Below are 245 nucleotides of genomic sequence, written 5' to 3'. Positions count from 1 at the left end.
AGCTGCCCCGACACACGATTCAAGCGTGTTTAATACTTACATAAAAAAAGGGACAATGTTTAAGGATATTAAAAAAAGGTCGGTAGGAAAAGCGGCACAGACGAGTGTCTGGAGACAGGGAACAGTCCGGGTCAGGTGGGGAGAGGCTCCACCTTCATCTTCTTCACCGTCGCTGGCCCCGTGTCCGGGCTGGGACACTCCTGCTTCAGGCCGTGACGGCACTCCGCCCGCGCGGTGACAACGTA

At 55.1% G+C, this 245-nt stretch overlaps 1 protein-coding gene across 1 annotated transcript in view; it reads right to left on the bottom strand.

The window, feature by feature from the left end:
• Positions 1-131: 131 nt before the first annotated feature.
• Positions 132-245, bottom strand: part of LOC104508976 (NAD-dependent protein deacetylase sirtuin-6-like) — a gene marked incomplete at its 5' end in the record, with an annotated part of 1968 nt that continues 1854 nt past the window's right edge. The window contains one exon of the mRNA XM_010150756.1: positions 132-221. Within this exon, the coding sequence (XP_010149058.1) occupies positions 132-221 (90 nt within the window). The remainder of the gene's footprint in view (positions 222-245) is intronic.

The sequence above is a fragment of the Eurypyga helias genome, unplaced genomic scaffold, assembly GCF_000690775.1.
Source record: "Eurypyga helias isolate BGI_N326 unplaced genomic scaffold, ASM69077v1 scaffold36574, whole genome shotgun sequence".
Classification (NCBI taxonomy): Eukaryota; Metazoa; Chordata; class Aves; order Eurypygiformes; family Eurypygidae; genus Eurypyga; species Eurypyga helias.
This window is presented reverse-complemented; position numbering and strand designations above follow the sequence as displayed.